This window comes from Carassius gibelio, chromosome A5 (genome assembly GCF_023724105.1).
Source record: "Carassius gibelio isolate Cgi1373 ecotype wild population from Czech Republic chromosome A5, carGib1.2-hapl.c, whole genome shotgun sequence".
Lineage (NCBI taxonomy): Eukaryota > Metazoa > Chordata > Actinopteri > Cypriniformes > Cyprinidae > Carassius > Carassius gibelio.
The window spans coordinates 23,408,703-23,432,007 of NC_068375.1; the positions used below are offsets into that span (position 1 = coordinate 23,408,703).

The 23,305-nt window shown below is 37.5% G+C and overlaps 2 protein-coding genes across 3 annotated transcripts; one reads left to right on the forward strand and one right to left on the reverse strand.

Annotated features, from left to right (window-relative positions):
- Positions 1-2,755: 2,755 nt before the first annotated feature.
- On the forward strand, positions 2,756-5,995 carry kptn (kaptin (actin binding protein)). Its single transcript, XM_052592629.1, has 12 exons — positions 2,756-3,071; positions 3,154-3,236; positions 3,440-3,524; positions 3,714-3,768; positions 3,893-3,971; positions 4,078-4,151; positions 4,224-4,330; positions 4,428-4,523; positions 4,771-4,834; positions 4,917-5,052; positions 5,171-5,344; positions 5,445-5,995. Exons 1-12 carry the CDS (start codon positions 2,861-2,863, stop codon positions 5,598-5,600), a joined length of 1,320 nt encoding a protein of 439 aa, XP_052448589.1. The 5' UTR covers positions 2,756-2,860; the 3' UTR covers positions 5,601-5,995.
- Positions 5,996-7,545: 1,550 nt separating this feature from the next.
- LOC128004764 (heterogeneous nuclear ribonucleoprotein L-like) lies at positions 7,546-22,691 on the reverse strand. Of its 2 annotated transcripts, none has more exons than XM_052592628.1 (14): positions 22,524-22,691; positions 18,476-18,594; positions 17,850-18,087; positions 17,631-17,718; positions 17,385-17,479; positions 16,970-17,042; positions 13,113-13,148; positions 12,846-12,914; positions 12,486-12,760; positions 12,104-12,225; positions 10,420-10,621; positions 8,196-8,253; positions 7,979-8,074; positions 7,546-7,879 (listed from the first exon to the last, which is right to left on the reverse strand). In XM_052592628.1, the coding sequence occupies exons 1-14, from the start codon at positions 22,605-22,607 to the stop codon at positions 7,821-7,823; spliced, it is 1,614 nt and encodes a 537-aa protein (XP_052448588.1). In that variant the 5' UTR covers positions 22,608-22,691; the 3' UTR covers positions 7,546-7,820. The 2 variants fall into 2 exon arrangements, with proteins under 2 accessions (XP_052448588.1, XP_052448587.1); XM_052592627.1 differs by having other exon boundaries at positions 7,979-8,083; positions 8,193-8,253.
- Positions 22,692-23,305: the final 614 nt, after the last annotated feature.

Consider the following 23,305-nt stretch of genomic DNA (forward strand, 5'->3'; position numbering starts at 1 on the left):
ATGTGTTAATAGTAAATAACCTTGTATTGGCAAAAAGCAGCAGAAGATTTTTTTGAATTCTATCAGCTTGCTTTACCACATAACAAGTAAATCATTTATTTTTCTTTATTTAAAGGTAATTTGAAAAAGAAATATGAGTTGGAGGAAATGCAAACCCCATTCTTATTCAGAATCAGGATTATAAAATATTATATGATATTATAAAGAATATCCTTTGAAAAATTATAAACAATCATATATATAAAAAAAACGTTTTTAAAAGCATTTATATGGGTCGGCCTTCAACTTAAAAACAAATAATGTTGACAAAAACTTCCAGTTGTCCACCCCTTTAATCAGCCTCTAACCAACGGTTCTAAATAAAAATTATTTAAATAAATGGTAATAAAACTATAATAACATTTTTAATATATATTGGGATATTTTGTGAAATATGCAAGTAAAGCATTGACATGGCTACAATTATTTCGTTTGTCAAATTTTAGGACCTACAAATGTATATATATAGATATACACACACACACACACACAATTTCAAAGTTTTATGAATAGGGTTTATAAGTAGTATTTTTTTAAATTCCATTATAGAATTAATCATTCAAAATGGAATTAATGAGAGGTGGATAGACAATATCCTTCCCAAACAACAACTGTCTTTTATGTATTTGTCATTTTATTTGTATGACAAATTAATAACCACTATAGTTTTCTTGTAATTGTTCAATCATTTGCTCAGATTATAAAACTAGAACATGCCAGTATTTCAGTGGCTGTTATTGTTGTTTTGTATAAAAGCAGTTTAAAAACAGACAATTTATTGTTGTTGTTCTGTGTCAGTATGAGATGTTTGTATGTTTATGTGTTCAGGATCTGGGCTTGTGTGTTTGCAGAAGGGGAAGTTTTGTGGAGGGTGGTGTAGTGGGGGTGGGGGGGACCAGTTCGTCCATCTGGCAACAACCAGCTACGCAGGCACAAGAGCAATTATGGAAGTGGACTAAACTCTAATCCGCAGGCACACACACACACACACACACACACCAGGACACATTACCACGGAAATACACAGCCGTCACAGTGACACTGCAATAAACATTTAATCTAAGTGAAGAGTTGGATAGATGAAATAAGCAAAATGTTCCTACGAAATACAAGTAAAGGAAGGAAAAATGTGAAGATGGACTGGGGTGAAGGAGGGTGAGTGAGGTGACAGATAGATAGAGAGAAAGAAAGAAGGAGAGAGAGAGGGAAGGAGGGAGGGAGAGAGAGAGGGGTAGTGGGCAGCATCATTGCAGGCACACTGCATCAGTTAATCCAGATTAGGCAGTCTAAAAAGGAGCGGCTTAATCTGCAGGCCAGCCAGTAATACACAGACCGCTGTCAGCACCAATCACTCACACAGTTCTAATCCCCAAAGAAACGCACACCCCGGACACACGCACACATACACACAAACTCTCTGAACAATGTGAGTATAGCGTCTGTATATATGAAGTATTTCTAGCAATCAAACAAAAGATACATCCAAAACTGTGAATATGTGCTAAATATGTGTACAAAACTTCCAGCTACTGTAATCTCTCACAAAGCGAGTGATTGTAATCACTTTATAATACAGGTATTTAAAACAACTGGTGAGAATTTCTAAGGCAGTGCATAGATGTGTTTCGACTGGAAGATGTTGTGATGAGGCAGTTACTTTCTGATAAGGACAATAAATCCCATTGTGGACAGACTTTGGGGTCACAGATTAAATGGGGTTTTAATGTCAGTGGGGCTGTTTGCTGAGGGCCCCAATAACTGACTGACAGTTTGACTGGCCCTCTAGTGGAGATTCTGTCTATTTATCTTGATTCATTTCAATTCAGTTTTTATCCATTTCAAGTTTTGGTGATACAACAAACAAAATTTTACATTTGTAGTGCATACACACAATAAAGGCAATACAATTCAGTAAGTTATTGAGTTGTAAATTAATGTGTGCAAGTTTTTTTCTAAATGTGCAAAAATTAATTAAATTGATTTTGTGTGTGTGTGTGTGATTTTGACTTTTGCAGTTTACTTTTACCAGTTCTGTGTCCAATAATTCAGTATGCTTTCCATTCATTTGCGTAACAAAACTTAAATAGTATCTATTAATACTAATTAATTGTTGTCTAATCTAATTAATCTAATCTGCCTCCCTTTGGAATCTCATATATCATACGATTAAGTATGCAAAATCTTACGTTTAGATTGCCTTTGTGATCATACTACTCATTTTAATATAATTTAAGGCTTTCTGCATTTGACCTAACAAAATAAGTGACCACAAATTATGATGTTGGTATGCCTAAATTCAGCATTTAAAATGATATACAATATTGTCGACCAGAGTTTTCATTTTCATTTCATATCTTGTTTTGAATGTGATATAGTATATAGTTTTCATATGTATTAATTCAGTCACATTTCTTCAACAGTAAACATGATTACAAGCAGGGTTAAATAAACAAAGTTGGAATGAGCTTGCTCCCCCTGTAGGAGGACACGCTTCTACTTGCTCTGAAACAGAAATGAATTATTAGCACAATAGCATCTGAATCAGCCTCCCATTGTTTTCAGTTGAATTAATTACACAGAAGGACAATAAGCAAAAAACAATCTGATGTGGAATATTCGCCCTTTCTCACGCGGGCGACAGCTGATGACGCCACCTTCATGTCGAGAGCTCTGATTTGTTAAGCGGTGCAAAGACGCAGATGATTGGTCAAATCTACTCACAAACCCGCCCATATACGGATGTTGTTTTCTTCACTGGCGTGACAGTCCAGCTAAGGTCCGACTGAATTTATATTTATTTTTAGTTGTTACTGTGCGTAATATGTTACCGGATATAAAAGGCACGTGTTCATTTGTGGAAGACAGTTTTAGTCGTTTTCCTTCGCAGAGTAACATATACGGACTGTGCCAGGCTGGCGAACAGGAGTTACTGGCAGCGACTCTGAAGGGGAAAGTGGTGTGCTTCAGATATCAGGACCTGCAGAGAAAGATCAGACCTGTGGCCAGAGAGATTCAGTTCACATATATACCAGGTGACAGGCAGCTCATCTGCTTCGAAACTCTTTTGTTTTAGCTGTCTAACGCAAAAAATGTTTATCTTTTCTGTTAATGTAGTTGATGCAGAAATCGTCTCCATTGACGCCTTCAACAAATCAGCTCCTAAAAGAGGACTGGTCGTAGGAATAACCTTCATAAAGGTGCGCTTCGTCATTAACTCACACAAGTAACTAGTTATTACAGATGAAAAAATCGTCCGCATTCATTCATTTTTCCCCACCCTTGAGAGCTGTGAACCACTTCTATTTCTGCCCATAAATGTTTAGATGCAGGGGGAAATGTGTGCGTGTACAGTTCATGCATTTCTTTGTTGTTTATATCTTTCTGTCTCTTTTTCTTTCAGGACTCAGGAGATAAAGCAACTCCTTTCCTTAACATTTACTGTGATTATGAACCGGGGTCCGAATTTAACCTAGAGTCTATTGCACGTGAGTCATATAAGCAGTTTTTTATTAGTGAGTTGATGCCCTGGCATGTCTTGAGCCTAAGAGGTCTGCACAAATGATGTGGTTTAAATGATACCTATATTAGTATGATGACAGTCTTCATAGGTATGAAGGAACAAATGAGGTCGAAATGTTATACTGAATGATCTGAGGCTTTCATCCTGTTGACAGAAAGCTGTCTGAACCTGGAGCTCCAGTTCACACCGTTCCAGCTTTATCACACCGAGTATGTCATTGTGTTTCTATAAAATAAGCGATAAAGTTTATATGTTGACTTTTTTTTTTTTTTGATATTTTGATATTTTGATAAATGAAACACAGTGTGTCTTGTTATTTATTAATTTTTTCAGGGTGCATTGTGGAGATGGATCCAGTGAGACGGTGTTTCTCCTCAGTGGGCATGATCAGCGCATACATCTTTACAAAGAGGTCAGCCTGGTTTAGAAATGTTCTCAGAGTAATGGGTTTTAATTGTTAAGGGTTTTCTTGTGCTTCTCTCATACTCTTGAATTTCCTTCTCAATGTCTGATAATAGAATGCGTCTCTGCACCAGTTTGAGGAGCAGCCAGTAGAAAGACTCTTTCCTGAACTGCAGGAGCTGCCAAGCAAGTGAGTGTTTATTTTTCTGCAGTTCAAGTTTTGATGATGATGGTAATAAGCATGTATCTTGTTTCACTGCAGTGTGTTATGGTTAAACGTCTTAAGCATTGAACAAAATCGGCGACTCACTGCGTTTGGATGTCAGAACGGTTCTGTGGGACTTTCTCTTGTCAACCAAAAGGGACCTGGTGAGTAACACACACTTACACACTTTCCCCTTCTTCTTAAAATGTAATGTGGTGATGATTTAAAGTTCTGACTTTCTTTGTACATTTGCCTTATTAGAGATTCTCCAAAACTGGCGTGTGAAGCATGACAGTCCCATCTCCACTGTGTTGCTGTTCCCTTTGAAAGAGCAGCACGAGAGCACCGACACGAACAGTGAGTGATCCAGCTCAAGTGATCACAGAAATCAACCACACTTAAAACAGAGAGTGTTTAGGGCTTTAGGCCATTGTCTAAAATGTCTAGAGTACAGACAGTCACATCCAAATCACTCTGAATTCATATTTAGATTAAACATTTTTAATGAGTTGTGCTTGATTATTTATTTTTCTGCAACATTATTAATGACAGACAATCTCCAGTCTGTTGTTATTGAGCGCTCTTTCTTTATTTTTCCTCACAGGCAGTCAAAGGGAAACATTTAATCTGTTGGTAACCAGTTCAATCGAAATGGCTGTTGTGTACAGGTAAGAGCCTTTTTAGTATGTTGCTTCATGTTCTCCACCAAGTGTCTGGTTGAGTGTAAAATAAATGTGTGTGTGTGTTCAGGGATGTGGAGAAGTATGGACTGAGCAGACAGCTGTGCTTGGCAGAAAGTGACCAGTGCGATGCAGTTCTCTGTGCTCTTGTTGTTGATCTGGATTTTGATGGACAACATGAGCTGTTGCTGGGAACATATGGACAGGTACAGTGCTGGATTTAAAGTACAGAAACACTTGCTGTGGAACTAAAGTATGCCACAATGAAAGAGTTTGAAACTGTAATTCAAGCAGCTTAGCATGTGTTTGATTCCTGATCTACAGGACCTACTGTGCTACAAATTCCACAAACCAGTGGGAGCTTTTGAAGATAAGTTACAGCTGCTGTGGAGAAGGAGTTTTAAAAGTCCCTTGCTGTCACTGATTTATCTCGACCTGGATGGTGATGGACTGAGAGAGCTAGCTGTTCTTACCTTAAAAGGCCTGCATGTCCTACAGGTAACTATCACAGAGCTGATTCATTATTATTATTATTATTTTGATGTGTTCAGTTAATTAATCCTCTGTGTTTTGGTTACGTATTTTTCCCCCTCCACAGCACAGTCTGAGAACAACAGCAGATCTTGTTCTTCAGAGATTATCCACTTTAGTATCAAGACTGCCTGTTTCTTCAGAAGACCAACCAATCGAAAACCAAGATGGCGAAGAGGAGTCCATTTCAGTCAGCAATGAACTGAGAACTGCAGCCACCTAACACTGACTTTTATGTGATAGATATTCATTTTTAATTTAAAGGTGGCAAAGGAGAAGCATAGGAACAGTAAAATATCAAATTTTCTTTGTGTAAGAATGCACGCTAGAATCTGCAAGCATAGCTTATCCAGTGTTTTGCTGGTTGGATGGTGTCTCCTGTAGAGAGATGTCACTCTTCAATAACGAGTTATAATGACAGACTTGAATTTTGCACCAGTGCTATGACTGAAGTTGATGCTGTTGATGATGATTCCTTGCTGATGTCATGTTTGTTGCCAGACTTATTCAATTCGTCTTAATGATCATAAGCAATTTTTGTTCAGTGTGACCTAATTTCTGTGCCTATTGGCTTTGGGAAACAGGTTTTTCAGTTAAATAAATTACTAACAAAAATGATATTATTTTGCCAGAACTTTGAAGAACCTTATGTACAGATTTGAACAATTTTCCATTGCCACGTTGATTAACTTTCTATTAAAACTTGTCTTTGTTTATTTACAAAATCATAACCTGCTACTGACTTTTGCTAGTCAGTAGCAGGTGATATTAAAGGTAGGGGATATTCACATTTTATTTGTTAAGAATTTCAAATAACACGTCATCAATAATGTTGGTCCATTTTGAATCTACTGAGAGATAAATACTTGATATGGATTCATTTTAGAATTCAGGAAAGTTCAAAGCTCTTCAGGCAAGTGGTGTTGCGGTTTTTCTATATCTCCAGTAGAGGGCGTCCTCAGTTAACATCCTATGACATGTAAAAGATCCCGAGGTCAGGCTTGACGTGACTCAGTGTGCAGTCTGAGACTGTTATGTTTGGCTCTCTCTGTGTTTGCAGCTAGATAATACTGTACCCCCATCCAGGTCAGGCCTCTAGATTTAGACGTGGACAAAAATGTTGTTTTAATGGTCTGAGGGTGAGTGGATTTTAATAGTTTAGGTTTTTTTTTTTTTTGTATCTTCAGCCACAGATTTGTGATGCATTGGGAATCCAGCTGTTTGGATGTCAAACTGTTAAATCCTGCAGATAAACATTCTTAGCCTCTCAAAAGAGTAGCTGAAAGATGTCCGATTTATCAATTTCAGCACAACAGAAAATTCCCATTACTATATTAATTTTGTAATATACAGAGGTCCAAAAGGTCAAAAGGCTAACCAGTGATGCCCATTTATCTTCCAAGAATACCCAAAAGCACATTATTTTGTCTGTTGTTTTTATGTATCATATATGGTTTGTTTTTGGAGTATATCATTCCTAGGTTTTTTGACATGTAATATGTTATTTATATTTCTATATTTGGTTTTATTTAGCTTTTTATTTTTCAAATTTAAATGGTTTTTGTTTTAGGAGGCTTGGAGGCTCTAAATAAACCCTTTGGGTTTTCTGCCTCTTCCTGCAGCGTATAGATTGTACTTTTATACAGAAAAAACGCAATTACAATTACGAGACTACCATTCAAAAGTTGGCAAGATTTTATGCTTTTGAAAGATGTTTTTTTAATACTCACCAAGGCTGCATTTACTTGATCAAAAATCATGTAAAACAACAATAGTTAAAAATTACAATTTTATAAAATTTATGTTTTAATATATTTTAAAATGTAACTTGCATTTGAATTCAGCAAGCTGAAGTTTCAGTAGCCTTTACGTTCTTCAGTATAACATGACACTTCAGAAATCACTCTGATATGCTGATTTGGTGCTCAGGAAACATTTCTTAATGTTGTGCTTCCTGATATTTTTGTGAAATTATACTAAAGTACTAAAAATGTTAACTGAATTCATGCAGGTGGTGTAACCAAAATGTGAGCTCAACATTTATTTTATTTTTTTATAGCCTAGACTACCCTGTCCAATGTATGGTCTCATCACAAAGGTGTTAATTGTGTGTTCATTTGCACAACAGCAATCCCACTGTTACAAGACAATATTCACAAGACAAACTCTTCACAATGACATCTTCACTAATTTAATACATTGTCACACAAATTTACTGTTATACAAGACCGGTCAACTGAAAAAAAAAAATTATTAATAGCAATATTAAAAAAAAAAAAAACAAATTAAAAATTAAACGATACAAAACATTGAGTCCAGTCTTATTCTGGAAATAAAGGTAATCTTAACAGTCCCATTTCTCTCCCTCCGGGTCATGAGATAAGACATGCTATGGTGCTGAGCTCTAAAGGTGACTGGGAGCTTAGTGGATGTTATAATGGGTTCAGTTGGCGTGCTGTGCAGTTGAAAAACACAGTTTAAGAGTGTACGGGTAAGGCCCACCTGAGGAAAAAATAAAATTTAAGAAACAATGGTTAGCGCAAACAGCTCAAACTTAGAACAGTATAAAAATATGCAGCAGCTAGCCACAGTTTGACTCACTAGGGTTCGGCATCTGGTGGTGGTTCATCATAGCAAGAGCCTCCATAGCATCATTTACAGACTCCCACTCTAACAGACCAGATGAACTTCTCTCACCTGCAGTTCCACCAACACAAGAGCACACACACACATGCGCGTGTATTTATGTAGAACCAAACACTGTACACACAGTAAACGTACTGTTTTATATACAAACACATTCAACTGTGTAACTCACTCTTGCCGGTGAACAGTTTGACGCTGGCTGGATTCTTGATTTCCAACTCATCACAAATCTGTAGATAAAAAAAAAAAAAAAAAATATTAAACCCTACTATTAAACCCTTCATTCCACACATTAAAAAAAAACAAAATCACAAGACACTTACGTCCAAATTTGATACAAAAAAAAAAAGTGTTATCTTTTCTTCCCTATCGTGACATGCTCAAATTAAATGGCTATTGGATGGAACAGATAAACAAAAAATTCAGAAAATTGTTGAAAGGCGGAAATGTTACAAACTCAAAAAAAAAAAAAAAAAAAAAACACGTTCCATAAAAAAAATAAGAATTGTATATACATACATCTATAGATGACAATTAGCTGGGTTTCCATCCAAATTTAACTTGTGCAAAATTTGAATAACGACGCATAAAGCGTTTCCATCCAAGAGGTCATAGAGAACAATAACTACTTCCTGATGAAGTGGCACTAAATATCACTAAGAAGCCACTGAATACAATCATTTTCATAAAGAATACATTATTTAGAAAGCAGACGAAACACAATAAATGTGGTCACTGCTATCAGAGGTGGATGCCTGCTGTTTGGGAACGTAGTCAAGCAATTTTACAGGAATACTTTGACAACAGGCTTTGCCCAGCCATTAAAGAATGACCACAAAAACATTTCAGACGCTGTGAAACGAGATTGGTCTGCTGGTTAGAGAGATTATGCCATCTCATAGTGCAGTCACATGACTTTTGATGTGCATGGAGACATTTGTTCACAAAATGCGTTTCCATCTCCCATTATTTGCATTAAGCCTTTTTTCAAAAACAACCTCAAGCAAGCATGCACTTATTATATTTTTTTGTGAATTAAGGATTTATTTTTTTCCATTTAGCATTTCCATCACTTGTTTTCTGATGCGATACCTCAAAATGTGCCTAAAAACAGCTTGATGGAAACAAGCTAGTGAGCAGTGTTGGGTATAGTTACTTTGGAAAGTAGTTAGTTAGGTTACAACGTTACCATCAATTAAAAGTAATCAGTTATGATACAGCGTTACCTATTCATAAAAGTAACGCGTTAGAGTACTCATGCGTTACCAAAAATTAAAAGCAGTTTGCAGCGCCTCACACATGACACACGACAGACACAGCCCCCGGCCCCTTTAAATGCACCTAGAAGTCGTGACTCCCGACAATGAATAACGTCAGTCATCCGACTAAATTAACACTGCAGAATAACAATAACAGGATAGATAGTCAGCAATCGGCTATTCCACATGGCGTTTTATTTATTTAGTATCACAGAGCATATTATTAATCAAAATTCGCACCTAACGTTACCCAGGCCGGTTAGCCTAGGCTACTGTACATTATGAGCACCACAAGATAACTCCTGATTTTTCTTTAACTTTAAATAATGCAGTTATCAAAGTACAAGTATGCTTACTTGTAAACACAACCTTAAACAGGCTTGCAGATTTAAATCCATTTAGAAATGATGAACAACCAGCCAGCCAACGATCTAACAGAAATTAACAGCTGCCTGTCAAACAAAAATGATAACAAACCGAATTAAATCCTTCACTACCACACAGGCAAATGACAAATCGCTTAATAGCCGAACTAATTATTATTAAAGTGTCACTCACAGTCACAAGCCTAAATTCGCTTTAACACAGTCCTCTTACATTTACTCTTCAAAGTAGTGATTAAAACGTAGCGTTAAATTTGAGGTAGAATTTTTGGCGGTCGACAGAAGCTTTTCACCAAAGCAAAGTGTGCATTTTACCGTTATGTTCTTTTCTTTTTCGTTGACAAATTGAAAATAATGTGCGTACTTCCATAAACCAAACGCTGTCCTCTCTGCTATCTTGCCGGGAGTTCGAAAAAAAAAAAGCCCCACAGACACACAGGGTCAGGCGCAGGGCACAGACACATCACAGCCATTGACTTTACGATCACAGAGCTTCGGCTCCGCTGATACATCCGCAGGTGGCACAGTAGACCTAGGCATACTGTCTGACAAAAAGCAGGCTGCAGTCGGGATTTTCCTTTCCTTAAAATAACGGATTACTTTTTTTAAAAAAATAACGAAGTTACTGATTACTTACGCACGAAACTAACGCGTTAAGTTACAAATTTCAGGAAAAAAGTAATTAGAGTACTCTAACGCGTTACTTTGTAACGCGTTACCCACAACACTGCTAGTGAGAGACACCTCCTCTGACCTGACTGAAAGCTTCCACAGTGCAGTCTGGTGGACCGTTGAAGAAGTGCAGTACATTGCTGGGCTGCTGGATGCGGTTCTTGGCGGCCTGCTCAGGGGTGGTGAAACGGTTGTTTCTGTTGCCGTGGAAATCCTTAAAACTACAGCTGCCATCTTCTAGTTGGTATGACTGACCTGGCATTATGGCCTGTTGTTTGGATACACTGCAGACCAAAGGACAAACAAATTAAAATCAAAATACAAAACGGCAGTATCCTACGGAAGTTCTAAGCGGCCATGCATTATAATTTTTTTCCTTTTTGTTTTCTCGTTATAACGACTTAATTTTCTCGTTATCTCGACATAACGAAAGTTTGTTTTCTCGTTATAACGACATGACAGTTTTACTGTTGCTATAGTAACAAACTTAACTTTAACAGGCATCTGATGGACAACAATGCAGACGCTCTTACTGTAGCCTATATTTCAGCAAATTTTGCTTCGCCTAGGTAATAACGTCTACACAATATATAAATAAAGGCTGATGAATCACTGTTGATTTTTCCAGAGACAGTACAACTAACGTTTTGTTTTTGTAATTAACATGTTTAAATGGCAACAGTGCGCCATTAGAGCTGCTTGGATTAAACTCACTTAACATTTTCCCTTTATTTGAAATAAAATTATATATCATTTGTAATTTGTAGTAGTCATTATATGATGTGGTAGATATCATGTGTGTTACAAGCTTCTGTTTGAAAAGAGCGTTCATGTAAAGGTGTAGTGTATGTGTGTGTAGAAAAAACGATTACAACATTATCGAACAAAACTGAATTAAATTAGCTTATGGATTTTACATATTATTATTTTGATTTTACATATTTTACATTTTATTATCACATTTCTCATCAATATGGTTAACAATAAAGATTAGTAATAAGGAAAAGAAGCACATCAGCCTACATCGTTAAATCCCGTCCGACAGTGATGTCAACCTTGGTTTTGATAAAGCAGTTATTTTATGAGACAGAACGCGTTGGTGAAACTCATGCATCTAGCAGGAACTTAATACACAAAATATTCATATTTATTCAAGCATTTAACATTTATGAATTAATTAAATGTCAGTAATGAACAAGAATGCACAAATTGTAGCGATCACGAGGAAGGTCCACGTACAGTAAAGTGGACAACACTGCATCAGTTATATTCAGGTCTATAGTGCCACCTGCTGGCGCAGTTTTGTAACTTCTTAGAGAAAACTAAGTCGTTATAACGAGAAAACGAACTTCGTTATAACGAGAAAACGAACTTCGTTATGTCGAGAAAACGAGAAAATTAAGTCCTTATAACGAGAAAACGAACTTCGTTATGTCGAGAAAACGAGAAAATTAAGTCGTTATAACGAGAAAACGAACTTCGTTATGTCGAGATAACGAGAAAATTAAGTCGTTATAACGAGAAAACAAAAAGAAAAAAATATATAATGCATGGCCGCTTAGAACTTCCGTAGTATCCAGATAAATTATGCAGATCTAGATCAACTTGTTATGAACTGATAAACAACTGTGGTCTGGGCCATTTACTAATTATTAAAAATGTAAATATTTTTATGTAATGTTATTTTCAAATAAATAACTAAAAAATAATATATACACCGATATATAATGGAAACACACGCTCAAAAACACTTCCATGGTACACACCAGACATTGAGTTTCTGTCCAAACAGCATGTTGTTGTTGAGGTGTGAAATGGTTCGGTCAACAGCGTAGCAGTCTCCCATCTCCACCATCGCAGCGCCTGGTTTACTCTTCATAAATTTCACCTGAGCACACACAGAAACACTCAAAATAGGAAACAAGCAACTACATACACTACTGCTAAACTGTCTGGGGTCAGTAGGTGTTGTTTATTTTTTTAAGAAATTAATACTTAATTCAGAGAGAACACATTAAATTGGTCAAAAGTCATATTAAATGTCTTTGCTTTCAAATAAGAGCTGTTCTTTTGAACGTTCTATCCAAAGAATCCTGAACAAAACTGCTTCCAGGTTTCCACAAAGTTTTAATCCCATCAGCCACTCACCCTTTCCACATTGCCATAGAGACAGAATATGTTGAAAACTCTGTCTGCATTGATCTTGGTGGGCTCGAGACCGTACACCATGATCACAGGAGAGTCAGCATGAGCGCTGTATTCCGGCGCAGGAGGTCCATGTCCATACTGCGCCCCACCGAACCGGGGTCCACCACGGCCACGTCCCATTGGGGGTCCCATGCGCCTGCCCTCGTAGTGAGGAGGGGGTGGGGGAGGTGGTCCATAGGTTTCATCATAGTGACCATAGCCGCCCTGAGGACCACCTAGAAAATGTATTTTTAATTAAATATACACTATACGCCTTCAGTGCCTCTAGTTGAACCACTTGATAATGTGTATCAGACTGACCATATTCAGGTGGATGATCCCCCAGCAGTGCTGGCTGCCTCTGGCGCTTGTTTGGGTTCGCGTTGGGGTCTGAGAAAGAGAGACAGGACAACGATACAACATCTCAACTGCTATGAACATAAAGAGGGCAAACACAAAAGAAAAGGGAAGGCAGTGCAGTTCTGGGAGTGACATGCAGTGAGCATTAGGTGTTAATACTACTAACTGACTGCAGTACTAAGCCATAATGGAGATTTCTTTTCTTAGACCACATGACCAAACACACACCTTGTGAACTGTCCCAATTGCCATCTGCATCGGTATCTGCACAGACAGGTATACACAAATCAGATTTAATTAAGCAATAAAATTATATACAAAAACTTGACTATTAACTATACTTCCCAAATCATGCATTTGCTCATTACTGATGGTTCAGAGGAGCGTTCAAAATAATTACGTACTAATAAATTAAGAGGTTTGTTCCAAAGAAGAGCGGTCTGAATTAATAAACACTTTCAGTTCTGAGTATGAGATGACACCCAAAACCACATCGATGTCATTTTACAAAGTTTCACAGAAAAAGACAGTAGAGGTAACTACAACAACACTTACACATACAACATATTTTAGAAACCGGAACTTAAGTGAACACAGAATGAATTAACTTTCACTTAAATTTAATAAAATATTAAAAACTTTAAGAAGCGGTTTAAGGGTCCTTATGTTTAAGTTAAAATGAAACACTGCTACAACCCATTTTACTTTCTTAATCTGACCTTTTCCAATGTTCTCGTTATATAGTTCACATAGAAAATTTGGAATAATGTGCACCAATACATCTTGCAAAATCAAAGCCCAGAAAAATGAATAAGAAAAGTTGACTCAAGCTAGACAGATGAGCAAGGCTGCCGATTAAAAAGGTGGTAGGTCTTTTAAGAGTTAAATTTTAAAAGTCATCATACAATGGAAAGAACAACAGATCTTTTCTTGAGTAAATCAGATTATCTAAAAGGAAGAAAAAAAAACCCCAGCAGGAATTCAGTCTTATCAGTTATTGATTGCATGAGGGTAGATCTATATGAGAATTTGCAGTCAATCACAAGGAATGGGAGGGATTTAAGTAGACTGAATGATTTCTTCAAAGAGAAGTGTCATTTTAACAAAAGACAGGATTATGACATTTTAATTCAAACATGATAAAAATAAATCAATCATTATATGCACAGATCAATTGTTCTCAAGATTAATAACATGCATTTAGAAGATAGAAAGAGTGAATTTTCATTCCATGTCAACATTTTTTTTTTTAAATACTTGATAAGTTAAATGAGTATTCACTCATTTTCACTCCCACAGGAAATATTACCTGCTAAAGATGAAAGAAAACATTCAAAATATCAGTCACTTATGCCACATCATCCAGACTGAAAGAGTCTGAAAGGAAATAAGACTGCTACATACATCCGCTCATAAAGAGAAAAAAAAGACAGGATTCTTTATTTAATGTTATTCAAGGGTCTTCACTTCATGCCAAAAGGGTGTAATATTTTACCAACAAAGTTCCAGCTGACCCAGCCAGGACAAACAGTTTGAATGAGCGGTGTGCTCTACGCCCATTTAAAAACCAAAAAAACAAATGCAGCAGGCACCAAGGTCAAAGTGTAATGTTCTTTACCAGTCGCCCTACTTCTGATGATTTTGTTTTCATTCAGTTCCTTAGGATATTTCTCCCAGTCCGGTGCATGCGTTTTTGGTGTTGTTTCAGGCACATTGGTGCTTACCGTAGTAGTAAAGGTGGATAGCAGACAGCAGGCGGTGTCGAGTTTAGAAGAGACGCCACACCAGCGGTCAGACTAATCCACACCTGCGTCACACAGGGGGCGTAACACAGGGATCAGAACATGGTCAGCCGTGCCCAATGAATAAAACAGATTCAACACAGAGAAGAAGAGGAGGAGAAGGAGGGATGGAGAAATGAGAGATAGAAAGCACTTCAGTCCACATAGAGACAGGGCTTGGGGAGGGAGAGCGGAGGATCGGACTGTGTGATCAGTGGGCAGCTGCGGTCCTTCCCATGTGTTACGGTGGTGTATTGTTGCTAATGTCACCCAAAGTGTCTCGTCTGGTGCATTTCACTATCTTTAGCAAGTTGGTTTAGCAAGATGTGTTTGCGACAATCTCACGTTGATTTCAGAGCTGTAATCATGTGGTTTCGGATGTGTCATGGTGCGAGGTCGATGTCATCTCTGTTAGTTATGTATCGACAAATGTCTGCTCTTTGCTCGGCGAGAAGTGACGATCTCAACTTGTCATGCTGCGCGCAACAAGACCACTGCCTCTGTGTTGGAGCAATCTTGGCTTGTGTCGTGATGATAATGTCGACTCGCTGATCTCTGCATAAATCTCAAACAATTTGTTTGCTGGTGTATTGTCATAGCAATGTCAGTTTGGCATGTTGTCATGGCGGTCTCTGACCATGGCACCTGTGTTGTTGCAATCCTGATCTGGTGTGTTTTCACTGTAATGTCAGCTTCATGTTCGCATGTTGTTCTCAGGAAAGAGGAGAGAAGCGAGAGCAAAAGTAGCCCAAACACCCAAGAAACATGATGACATTAGGCAGGGAACGAGAAGAAAATATCTGTGTAATTCTTCTCTGATGTTCTGTGTATCTGTACCACTTTGCTTCATGTGTTTGCTGCTCGATCAGTCGATGTTGATGTGTGAAGGTCTTCGGTGATTGGCTGTAATGTATTATCCAAAGAGATTAGACCCATTCCCCTAAAATGTGTCATTAACTCAGACAGATGTCCGCCACCTTTGTAGAGAATGGAGATGTTAGCTGAGTGGAAGGATATCTTGAGTGTATTTTTTTAATCCGTGTGAATTTGCCATCTTTGAAGCATTTAAAGTTGTTGTGAGTTCCGTTTCACTGTTCCATGTGGCCTGTTGAATTGCTGCGAGTGTGTCTTGCAGGGAAACTTAAGTACATGGAAATGTTTTGTTGGATGTAAAATGTGCTCTGCAGCTAGTTCTAGTACAGAAGCTTAAATGTATCACAACTCACGAGTAAAAAAAAAAAAGCTCAGCAGTTTTACCCGAGAGACCTGATACATAGACATCTTGCATAAGGAAAAAGTGAAGAACACTGAATATGAACCGCTGCATCTAAATAAGAGTCCTGGAGTTTAAAAAAAAATAAAAAAAAGTCACATTGTTTGATGATTTACAAACATTTTCAAAGGTGAATCCGTTTCTACAACCCAAAAGCATTTACATAAACTCTGGCAAAAGAAAAAAATAAAAAACATTCTGAATGCAAAATCTAAAACAGAACAGTGGATTCAATCTGGTTAAAATTGGTTCCCTAGTGACCCGTTAAATTTAGCTTGGACCACTATGATTCTTTACATTCAGAAATCTACCCATCTCTTACATAAAGCCTGGCTCTATGACCTTCTTCAATACTTGCCCTATTGCTGGGGTGTCAAATCCTACTCCTTGAGGCAATGTGTCCTGTAGAGGTCTAACTTCAGTTTGTCCCAACACACCCAACCAAGAATTTCTAGTGATCCTAAATATTAGCTTGATTCACAGATTTAACTGGGAAGTGCAGTTCAGCTCCAATATTCTGCACCCTGCCCTAGTGCAAAGCATAAAATCAAATCTCCATCATGTAATATGCTAGATGCAGTGTCATGCTTAAGGAGTACAGGTGAAAGTGTCTGCTTCTCAGGATTTGTGTGTATACGAGAAACATTTGTGCTTTAACACAAAACGGGTGACATGCGCAGCAAACAAGTTTATGTCTATGAGCTCTATGTCTATGACATTCATGCCCTCTCAAGTGCATGTTTTTGGTTTAAATGAACGGATGTGTTTTTTTAAAGGCGCATGTTCTTTTTGTGAATGTGCAAGACTGCGTGTCCACGAAAGAACGTCTCTATGCAACTACAACTGTGTAAATACTTGTACTGTAATCCAAAAAGAAGGAACACAAGAATGAAGCAGCTTCACTGAAGTGAAATTCTTGGGAAATGGTCTTATATATAGATTCCCAAGAAATCACTTTAGGATGCTTGTCCACACACCCATCCCCATAAACTATAAGAAGCACAGACAAGAGTGCATGAGCTGTACTGTACCTTGGCCACTCAGACTGGGGTTGGTGTAGTCCCAAGTATCCTGATCATTTTTGAAGACATTGAGACGCGGTGGCTATACAATAGAAAGTGAGCTTTCATTAGTAATCAAAGTAATATTTAGTCATAACCATTTAAAAACAAATATGTGCAGCCATTAGTCGCAGTGTGACTTGCATCCACTCTTATTATGATCATTCACAACTCCAATGCACCAATGTCATCAATATTTGTAGAATATGACTTGTAATTTATATGTATTTTGAAGAAGGAATAAGGATTTTCATGTTTAACTCAATTTCCTACCTAATTACATTTTAGAGCTTGAAATAACTACATTATGCTGTATTGACTCCATGCCTGCAGAGGGCACTGTAGAGCACAAGAGGTATTATACACAATGTTTTGGGGTACTAACCTTGGCATACTCAATTTTAAGGGTGCAGCAGCCTGAGTAAATGTCAGCTCCATTGAGAGAAGCTTTGGCTCTCTGTGCACTCTGGACCGAGTCAAATGTGACCAAAAGTCAAGGAGAACAGTATGTTGACTGTAAATAAGAGCATGCAGAGTAAACTACACTTTGACAGGGTTTGGTCTTGTGATAAGACCCATAACACTGTGCAGAAATCATTAAACCACATTAGAGAAGATTTTGTTCAAGGATATTCGACCATGGCTTGAACTCCATTTTTCCTGAAGATCACAATCCTTTGCACAGGTCCACAGTTATTACATATGGTGTAGAGAACATCCTATAGAGAAAAAACGACGATGTATAAACAACAGACACAAGGATGAGGACAAGCTCAAATGCAATCGTAGACAGCTATGCAATGGAGTCTAATCAGCCACATCATGAATGGGTGTTATCGAAACAACTTACCGTGGTAATGGGGTAGATGGGGTTCATGATGGTAAGGAGCAGTACGTTGTTGACGCTCCTTGTATCATCAGAGTTGCTGGGCCGTGAGATTTTCTGACTGGTAGAGTAATTGATGTATGATGGTCGGCCAGCGATGTAGATTTGATTATTGTTAGCATACGTCACTGCGTTTCCTGAGCCATTCATGTCCTCAAACTCCACCAGAGCCTGACGCTTCTTTGGCATCAACACAACGTAACTGAAAGACAGACGCATATATACAAAGACTTTTAACAACAATTCTCTAGAAACTGTGCACAATGCAAACCAATGAATAGCTAATTGTTAACTTCTTACACAAATTGCCAAACTCACTTTTATTTAATATTTTTAAAAGAGAAAATATCTCTGTCAATTTGGGGGCCTTTGAATATTGTGTTGGACAATAGGGAGCCTTTGAGTCAAATAGGTAGAGAGCCAATGGTTTAATGTAACTTTTGTCATTATTGTTCTAAATTCATCCCAAATACACACTTTTAACTTCTTCATTTCCCTCACTGTCACCAATGAATGGACTCGGATAAGCACTACAAGAAGTGAGGATGCCATATGGCAAAGGAACAATTCCTTTCCCCCATGAACATTACCTGATGGTGCCAAACTCCTGGAGCGCCTCCATCAGGTCAGTCTCGGTGATGCCGTCAATAAGCCCCCTTACATGTACCACAAGCGAGGGCAAGGTCTTGTGCGGGTCGTCATAGCCCTCCTGAACATTCAAAAAAATGAAGAGTGAAAGGTTAAATCAAACAATACATGTAAAACCAAAATCCTTGTGAACGTTTAAAGCAAATATATAAGATTTGTATTTGTTTCACTATATTAGCCAAAATTATGCAAAATTCAGTATACTGTAGTAAATAAAGGCTCAGGCTAGCAAAATGGATATAACTAGCATCGGATTCAGAGTTTTCGGTTCAAACTTGAAATTTTTGAAAAATTATTCATTTTCAAGTTTTCTCGTCAACTTCACCACATTTTCGATTCAGTTAATTGTCTGTAACATACTGTATGAACGCTTTACATCATAGGCTGATCTGACTGACCAGAACAATGAATGAGCACTGAGTAAAGCACTCATAGCCACTGGTACCAGCAGTGTTTCTCATGCATAGAATTTACATTGGCGGGCTTCCCAGCAGAGTGGCCAGGTCCATGTATTATATGCAACTTTTATGAAGGCAATTTAATGCCAAATAGATTTGCAAACGCAGGAGTTGTGGAAGTGTAAATAAAACCGTAAGTGTAAATTAAATTTGCATGTGCAAGAGAAGCTTTGTGAAGGTGTAAAATGCATTTCAAGCATAAGAAAAAATTATTGGCAGCATTTCACTGTTACTCATAAGTGTAATTCATATATTGTGAAACTGCAGCTTCAAGCTACAGCAAAATAAATATGATCTGCATTCAATGACTTGTGAACAGTGATTTGCCAGTGAAAACAACAGTTTAAAGAACTGCAAAACGGATTGACTGTGTGAAATAAAATTAAAAAAACTGTTGCAAACGTCTAAATGACTTGTGCATGTGGTGCAAAAAGTTCCCGAAATAAACCGATATGTACAGCTCCGTCTTTCTTTTCTCCGGGCTAACAGATTCTCTCACTCACTGAGTTTTGCAAGCGTGAGGGAGAGGGCGGGTCCACCTCCTTCTTGTAGCCAATAACATTAGGCTCACACTTACTATCCATTTATCTGATTGGTTCAATAATCACATCATATGACAAAACATTAACCTTCATTTAGTTCCAGATCTTTCTTGCTGCCAGAATGGTACTTTTAATGTACACATAGGCTACATTAAAACAAATTAATTAAAACCTAATACTTTGTAAGTTGAGTACCATTAGGCTAGACTCCCATGTGTTTTGTGAGTAGGGCTGTGCAAAAAAATCAAATGCGATTTTCATGCTCATGTAGTCAGTAAAGGCGATCCTGTAATTAGTGATATATCTCCAGCTAGTGCGTTCAAAACTAGCCCAATCGAGTTTCGTTACCGGGCGATAAATTCCATTTTTTTTTTTTTTGGCTGGGTTTCCTTGGTAAAATTCACATTTTAGGGGCTAAATATCACATTATTGGGATTGGGGTCGCAGCCGCAGACTTGGAAACACTGGCTGACATTTACTACACAGAGCCGTAGTTCACTGACAATCTACATGACAATCTAGGCGATTTGTGTAGCTTGTCGGTGGACTATGGCTCTGTGTAGTAAGTGTCGCTCCACCTAAACCAGTGTTGCCAAGTCCGTGGTTGTTTTTTATGTCCGCGGGTCAAAAAAACCCCAATCCCAATAACGTGATATTTAGCCCCTAAATTTCTAATTTCACCAAGGCAACCCTGCCACAATACTTAACCCTGGGACTACATTTTTCACGGGGAACCCTCTGGAAATGCGATTTGGCTAGTTTTGGACTGGTTTGGACTAGTTTGGAGTTTTGAGAAGCAATTGGGCAGGCTTTGTTGTGAAACCCTGGCAATCCTGATCTGAACGCAAGTGCTGGAGATATTATACTAATTACAAGAGCGACTTTACTGATGAGATGCGCATGAATAGTCGCATTTGATTTTTTGCACAGGCCTATTTGTGAGTTGGTGTTAAGATTACTGAATTGGTTTGGCTTTACATTGAAATTTAATATAATCTGCGACTCTGCATACACCATTGAGCTGATGTTAAACATTAAATGTGACAATGCTCAGCACTACAGTATCAGAGTGCTATACTTTGTGAAACCTTTTTACTAAACCAATAAAACTCCATAAATATGAATTTGTCCGTTCTTCAGATTATGTCTCGCTTTACAATTTTTAACACTCAATTGTATAATTTTGATAAATCTAATTACCGTATTTTCCGGACTATAAATCACACTTTTTTTTTATTGTTTGGCTGGTCCTGCGACTTATAGTCAGGTGCGACTTATCAAAATTAATTTGACATGAACCAGGAGAAATGAACTAAGAGAAAACATTACCGTCTACAGCCGCCAGAGGGCGCTCTATGCTGCTCAGTGCTCCTGTTGCCTACACTTGATATAATGGAACGCCCCCTTGTGGCTGTAGACTGTAATGTTTTCTCTTGGTTCTTGGTTCTAAATAAATGCGACTTATAGTCCGAAAAATAGGGTACTTTCATGTGAAACTGTGATCAAACTATTATAGAAAGCAAGTATGAGCAACCAAATTATTTATTTGTGTCAAGATTTGACTAAGGCAAACACTTACACTTCAACTTACACTTTACAACTTTCTTGAGTCTGCGTTTTCACAATACTTGAATTACACTTAAGAGTAACAGTAAAATGCTGCAAATAATTTTTTTCTTACGTTTGAAACGAGATTTACACCTTAATTTAATTTAAACTTACAGTTTTATGTACACTTCCACAACTCTTACCCTGCATTTGCAAATCTGTTTGGCATTAAATTACCTTCATAGATTTTGGGCTTCTTTTTTGTAAAGTTGAGTGACGCTGTAATGCAAGTGATGATAGAAGTAGACGTAGAGGAGTGGGATGACTTATTTTTAGCCTAAATTTTACAATGTTTTAGTAATGTATTATCATGGGCTGTAATAAAAAAACAAGTAGTCCTATACTACTACGAGTAAATATGATTTGAATACCCTACATTTTAGTAGGCTATAAATATGTGGCTATATTACAGCTCCCCTTTGAAGCTCTTGTGTTTTTCTCCTATCTCTCCAGTACTATTCTGCTGAGACGAGTTTTGTTCGCACTTCTGTTGCAGTTCGCTGATTTTTGTAAAATGGCTTCCGTTTTTGCTTTTCAGAAATAAAGAAATGTTTCAGTTTAATATGTTGCAGGCACATTTTTTTGGGTTATAAATAATTGACAAAAATACTAATGATAATAAATCATCAAAAATATTGGGCTTGTTTTGGAAGCCGTGGTTGCTTTATTTTCTCGCGAGAGTTGGTCAAGGTGTATTTCGGGGTGGTTTACAATTTAAAGCAACACGTTATATGTATGCATTTATTTTTATGGGTACTATTGGTATTTTGGTTGCACAATAAATTGCATGGAATTAAATTCATAGTAAACTATATATCTTTCTGGCTGAGATGCTTACCCAGAGGAACAAAAAAAGTCAAAAGAACAATAGATTTTACTACGATCACTATCTGACAAAGCAAAAAGAACTGTAATTATCGTGCATAATTTACAATGCATAATATGACGATGTAATTAAATGTAATAGTAGCCCATGTAATTCAAACGAATTTCAATAAATAAAAACATTGTTAAAAACACATTATTTGTTATTTGTCACATGTAACGTTAGTAACGTTAGACCATTTTTATGCCGTGTGTAACTGTAAATATGAGGATTTCCCACCCGGCTACGACCGCGAGTATATTTCAAACCTGTGTGAAATAAGTTGCTGAGATGTATTAGATGCTGCGAAATACATATCTCATCTTGTGGCTAGTACTTATCATATCTTCCGCAATCGAATATTTTTTTCTCCAAACTGAACAGACGAACTAGCGTTGGCTACAAGCTAGCCTTGTAGCATCACGTGTTGAATGAAAGAAAAATGCATTTTACGAGAAAAAATTAAATCTAGCGCCAAACGCGTGGAAATACAACAAGCTGAATAAAATGAAAGTACCGTGGCCATTCCGTCGCCGTCTGTTTTCTGTCTTTTTGTTGCTCTGCCTCCGTCGCCGTAATAATGGCCTGCCGCAGCAGCCATGTTGTCTCAAATGAAACGTTCTAATGGAACACACTACTGGTGCTGCAGCTACGGCAACCCACAGGAGGAGGCGGGAACGCGAGAGGAAAAGGAATCTTGGGAATCGTTGCGCTTCAACGCTTATTGAGAAACCCGCTAGACACTATTTAAATGCTTTGCAGTCGTGTTCGAACCCGTCTGATGCACTAAATGCCTTAGGGATAGCTGCTTTGCTAGTGCATTATACTATAATAGCGTAAACCTGATTATGCAATGACTATTTTTGTTTCTCGTTTTGGACTGAGCCAACATGCAGGCAATGTGTTAACAAGAAGAGGTATACGCAAAAATCCGTGTTGGGATTTAAATGTCTCCTTCACACATTTCTCCTCATGTTGTCTAAAACTGATTTTGGTATAGCTGACGTTATAAGCGAAATGACATATAACTATACAAAATATTTGGTTTCAGTCCACATATAAAATGTATTGCTATTTTATGCACCTTCAATCTCTATAGAATTTATTTTTTCCCGTAATAGCGTTACACTTCTACATAAATGGTCTTTGGTTGGCAATATGATATTAGGTCAAACTAGTGGTGGCTGTTATGAAAAAAAATTTCACCCAATGGTCACAATAATGATAGAACTATAAAATTATTTTGCTGAAAATATTTAACAAAATGTTTAGATTAAATTTTACAACTCTGTATGCCAA

Excerpts from the sequence above, each read along its gene's own strand:
- kptn (XM_052592629.1), top strand. The coding sequence starts at position 2,861 with ATGTTACCGGATATAAAAGGCACGTGTTCATTTGTGGAAGACAGTTTT. Across the intron at positions 3,972-4,077 it reads GCATACATCTTTACAAAGAG|AATGCGTCTCTGCACCAGTT; the intron begins GTCAGCCTGGTT and ends GTCTGATAATAG. Across the intron at positions 5,053-5,170 it reads TGCTGGGAACATATGGACAG|GACCTACTGTGCTACAAATT; the intron begins GTACAGTGCTGG and ends CCTGATCTACAG.
- LOC128004764 (XM_052592627.1), bottom strand. The coding sequence starts at position 22,607 with ATGGCTGCTGCGGCAGGCCATTATTACGGCGACGGAGGCAGAGCAACA. Across the intron at positions 12,915-13,112 it reads CAATTGGGACAGTTCACAAG|ACCCCAACGCGAACCCAAAC; the intron begins GTGTGTGTTTGG and ends TCTCTTTCTCAG. Across the intron at positions 8,254-10,419 it reads CTGTGGAAGCTTTCAGTCAG|ATTTGTGATGAGTTGGAAAT; the intron begins GTCAGAGGAGGT and ends TTTTATCTACAG.